Source organism: Berghia stephanieae, chromosome 10 (assembly GCF_034508935.2).
Source record: "Berghia stephanieae isolate SIO BIC M18660-M18661 chromosome 10, UCSD_Bste_1.3, whole genome shotgun sequence".
In the NCBI taxonomy this organism is placed as follows: domain Eukaryota; kingdom Metazoa; phylum Mollusca; class Gastropoda; order Nudibranchia; family Aeolidiidae; genus Berghia; species Berghia stephanieae.
The window spans coordinates 35,558,493-35,563,492 of record NC_088369.1 but is presented as its reverse complement, the minus strand read 5'-3'; the positions used below and the strand labels follow the sequence as shown (position 1 = coordinate 35,563,492).

Here is a 5,000-nt window from a genome sequence, read left to right as displayed (position 1 = left end):
ACAATTGAAAGAAAATTGTTTTATTATATATAGCTATTTAAGTACTGTAACTAAATGACAAATTGCCATATTTATGGACAATAAAGATCTATTATTATTATTATTATTATTATTATTATTTATTTTTTTATTTTTTTATTTTTTTTTTTTTTAATATTGTGTTGTAGAGTTCATTTTGCTTATCAATATTATGCATAGAATGTAGTTGTTGCTCTTCTGTATGAGTAAGAAAAAAAAAACAAACTATTTTTGTGCTGGGTGGGTGTGAAATTTTTTTATGGCGGAAAATTCTGAAAATGGCTGGAAAGGTAAGAGTTAAGACGGTGGTGGATTTGGAGCAAAATTGGGTCATCATATGTAACGACTCGGCTCAGACTCTAGTATAATAATGTTTCAACGTGTTTATTATCAATGATATGGTAATTCCAGCTCGGACGGAGTTCTTTCTGTAACTTAACCCTCTCCTTACCACCTGCAGCAAAATCGACACATTTGTTCCGACACAATATACCGTTTTCTTAGTCAGATTTATTTTGTACATCAGAAACTTTGAAGAATGATCTATGTTTAATTAATAAGAACATAAAGTTGTTTAGTAGAGAGCTTGTTTGAGTTTTAAAATTCAATTATTCTGCTGGGAAAGCCTGGGAAAATACTGAAATTGATCGGTAAGGAGAGACACAGCCGAACAAATACATTCACAGACAGTCAAACAACTATGTTACATAATATTATCAAGGATTAAGATTAGTGGGCGAAATTGGGTCTATGTGGATTTAGACTGTTGACTGTTGACTTATACTTATTGACCTTATCATCAAATTAATGAGTTAATTCCCTTATGCTCTGGGAGCTCTCCTCGTTTGTAAGAATAATAAAAGGAGGCTACCAGTGATCACTTCAGTTTGCTGTGTTCCCTCCAAAAGAGAAGCAGTGTTTGTTCAGTCTTTCTACATTTATATGTAAAATAAAATTACCACCATTGAACTTAAACATGGCCTCAACATAGACTGCTGGACAAAATTGGGTGACAGTGAATTTATTAGACTAGAAGGCAGCAGCTTCCCTTCTATCATCTACCCAGGGGTAGCCAGCGTCATAAGCGAAATTGGATTCACTAGTCTGATGTCATGTCATCCAGCAACGGCGAGCAGCGTGGTTCTAAACAAGGAAAATCGGTACTTTTTATTCTTCATGCTGGTTAGAACTTTTCATATGTCATGTGATCAGAATGTATAAAAGTCAAAACATGATCATATTTATAATGTGTTTCTCCTCTGGATACACTTTTATGCTCGTCGGAGAAATATTTCATAAGGGTGTCCGCCATTGTTCCGATAGTTTAGAGCCAGTTACTAAGTTACTATGAATCATTACGAGGGAAGTGACGTCAGGACTGTTGAAGCTGTATTCCACTCACCATTTTTAGGAGTATCAGGCCTCCGAAAGCGTCAAACCCAAACGCTTCCCCAACACACAAGAATTGTGTATAAATATAACTGTTCATAGTATTTTTAAATAAATTTAAATTCCTTGCATTTCTCTAAAAAGTTACATAATTTCAGCGTTTACAAGTCTCAACTAACAAGAAGACTAAAATGAAAGCGAAAGGGGTCACTGACCGGAAGGGAATCAAAAAGACTTTGGCCACGGGTATAATAATATATGTCTTTCCGTTAGGTTCTTTACATATTATATACCCCAAAATACATCTAAAGAGTACATCGGACAAACCACAGACGTCTACCGTTTGGAATTGTTGTGATTGTTCCCAATTTAATAATATCAGGAGTCGGAGCTTTCCCTCTATAAATAGAACAGCTCCAAAAAACTACAACCATAACTCTTTAATGGTTATAGTATTTCCGCTGTTCTATGGAGGGAAGATTGCAACTCCTGACATCACTCAAGGGGGCAGTCGTAGAGGTTTCGAAAAATGGACTTCTGTGGGGTTTTCCCTGTACTCTTCACATTATGAGTTTTGCTTTTTTTCAAGGGGGAGGAGGAGGAGGAGGAGGAGGGAGGGAGAGAGAGAGAGAGAGAGAGAGAGAGAGAGAGAGAGAGAGACGGACTTGTAAGACTTGTACCTATGACTATGACAATTCCAGGCCATTAACTAAACGTAGCTTAATAATGATATAAAAACAAGCGATATACAATACGATTTTCGTCGATTAAATATAGAAAATGGTATCATTCTATCCTATTATTCATGAAATTTATGCTTTAAAAGAAGTATTCTAATGAGAACGTAAAACTTACATTTGTTGCGGACTCATGGAACTCAAATTGAACAGTACGCTTACGACATTTCGATGGTAAAGACATTTCCATTAGATTATCCAAAATATATAATTTCTATAAAATTCCAAAACGAATAACTTTGATCACAAATTGATTCATCTATAACATGACATTATCATGATATTGTAATGGTGAAAACTCAATAATATCATGGAAATGGCGAATTGCTAAAGTAAAATAAATACAAACGTATGGGTTTATCAGACACTAATTGACTGTTCCGTCTAGATAATCACGTGAATGAAATTAAAATGTTAATGAATGGTATATAAAAAGAGGAAACCTTCGTAAGTTTTGGAAGTATTGTACAACGAAGCTCGTAACACTTTCTTGTTATAGCATGCCTATGACGGGAAATCAACAACAGTAGGATTTTGGAGAGGTGGCTGAGTGGTAAAGGCATTGCACTTCCAGTCGGGAGACTTGTGACTTGTGTTCCTGCTCGGCTTCGGCATTTCGTTTATAGTTCCCTTGAGCAAGAAACCCAGTCCTATTGTTCACTTTGTGGTGATTCACTATGGCTGACGGCTGGGTTACCTAGGTCGTCTATATCTAGTCGGACGGAGACCAAAACTATCCTAGTTGCAGTCAGCAATATTTTGAGAAATTATGTACACCCCCCCCCCCCTTCCCTCAACTCCACGAGACATTTCGGTTGTGATTATGTAGTTGGGTTGACTTCGTGTTAGAAGGAACGTATTTCTTTATAAAAGACCGGCGTAATTTCTAAATAACTGTTAACAGTTGCATATTTCATGACATTAAAATCGGGATACACAACAGTAAGATCGACGAATAAGGGGCGGTTTGGGTCTTTTCTTTAAAAGTCTTAATTACCTATATATATATTGGGCGGTTTTAATCATTCTATATCGTCATTATAGGTTAAATAACAACATTTTTGGTGAAAAATTTTAATTATCTGTGTTGATACCCGTTTTGCGACCTAATAAGGGGGTCTGTCATTAAAAAAATATAACAATCTTGTGGCAAATGTTCCACAAAAACTAATGAAGGAATGATTTCCATATTCTTACCTCTTATCAACATTGTACCATAGTGTGTCGTCATAGAGAGATTTTACAGCTTTAGCTTATGGAAATTTTATTAGAACATTACAAAGATGAGAATCAAAATGTTATGACAAAATTGATGTTAAATTATAATATGGATTATAATTCAAAATGCACAAACATTATCAAAAACTTATCTCTATGGTGACAGTATACATTATCTCTGTGATAACTGGATATTTTAAGACAATTTCATTGAATAAATTCTGAGAAACGTTTGACACAATATACCACACCCTTAGAAAATTGTCATATTGAGAAAAAAGCAAAATAGCTTTCCGTTTTTCACACTTTTCTTACCACCTGTATCCTTTTCGGCTGTTTTTTTTTTTTTTTTTTTTTTTTTTTTTTTTTTTTTTTTTTTTTTTTTTGTTTTGTGCCATTATAGTCTATTTTAAGAAGTTCTACTTCAATAATATTATTTCTAAGATAATAAAATATCGTTTACCACCAAAATCTCAAAATCAATTTTTTAAAGTATTTTCCTAATAATTAGACCCAAACCTTCCCTTAAGGATGAGTACGAATATTGTTGTCAAGAGGAGAGAATCCAGAAGAGTCAATTTCAATTTCAAATCAACGATAATTCCAGATAAGGAAAATGTTGGATTGGGTGATCAACAACAGTCAGACCCTTTGATGTAGCAACGATGTTATCAAAACTGGTGTGCTGCCGAGAGATATTATAGGTGGCATTGTTAAGCGACTTGGTAGTGGAGGAAAAGGTGCTTTTAGTTAGGTATTTTAAATATGTATTAAAATGCTGGATCAGCTATAATATAAAAACTGGAATACGGCAGGCAGAAAAGTCGTGATGTCGCACCTTCAGAAAAGTGAGTGGAGCAGCACTTTTGTTGATGATAACAAGAAATGAAGTAAGTAGGAAAGTGCCAGAAGACAACAGAGAATAAATTGAACCCGTGACCTCAAGAAGTCAGGGAGAGAAGGTTCTTATAAGACTAGGGTTAGAAGCGATCTTTTTTGGGATCGTGGATAGCTCATACGGTAGAGTCACGCTCTCCCCGGCCAGGCGGAGTTGTCGTACCAGTCAGTAAGGTCTCGGGTTCGAGCCTCCATCGACGCCGATTTTGAAAAGTAGCAAAAAACTCTAGGATTGAGTGAGTTAATTGGTATAGATAGTTCTTAGTTGACGTCACTCAGGTGTTTGTTATTGTTTTTTGCCATCCGCGTTTGAGTAATGCTCACTAAACTGTATAAACGTTCATGGATACACACAGTTTTGTGTGTTGGTCCGTTTTACTTCCGGATGGCAATGTTATGAGCTTCTCAGCCAAGCGCATACTAGCTATAGCGCAACTCTCGCTTCAAACGCAAAAGGACTGAGATAGATCCCAGCTGCAACGAGAGATTTTTCTGATATCTCCCCCCCCCCCCCCCCCCCCCCCACACTCCCTTTCTGTTAGATCAGGAGGAAAGGCATTTCGCGGATAGCAAGCAATTGCTGTTGTCCGTTTCACGCTATGGAAACCGGGATAAACTCTGGCATCATGTGCCCAATGACTCTGAAGTTGCTTGCAAATTTGCAGGTCTGATAACCCAAATTGTAATGGGCTCATTGTTATAATGGAAATCTACCCAAAAAAAAATGTCGAAAAATAAATA

General features: G+C 36.1%; 1 protein-coding gene across 4 annotated transcripts in view; it reads right to left on the bottom strand.

Moving 5' to 3' along the window:
• Positions 1–5,000, bottom strand: part of LOC144981049 (uncharacterized) — a 59,270-nt gene that overhangs the window by 42,767 nt on the left and 11,503 nt on the right. The window contains exon 1 of one of the 4 annotated variants that reach the window (XM_078929138.1): positions 2,263–2,426. The exons of the other annotated variants lie outside the window; for them this stretch is intronic. Coding sequence (XP_078785264.1) covers positions 2,263–2,334 — 72 coding nt within the window. The 5' untranslated portion in view covers positions 2,335–2,426. Of the gene's footprint in view, positions 1–2,262; positions 2,427–5,000 lie in introns of those variants that run through there. 4 annotated transcript variants of the gene reach the window in all.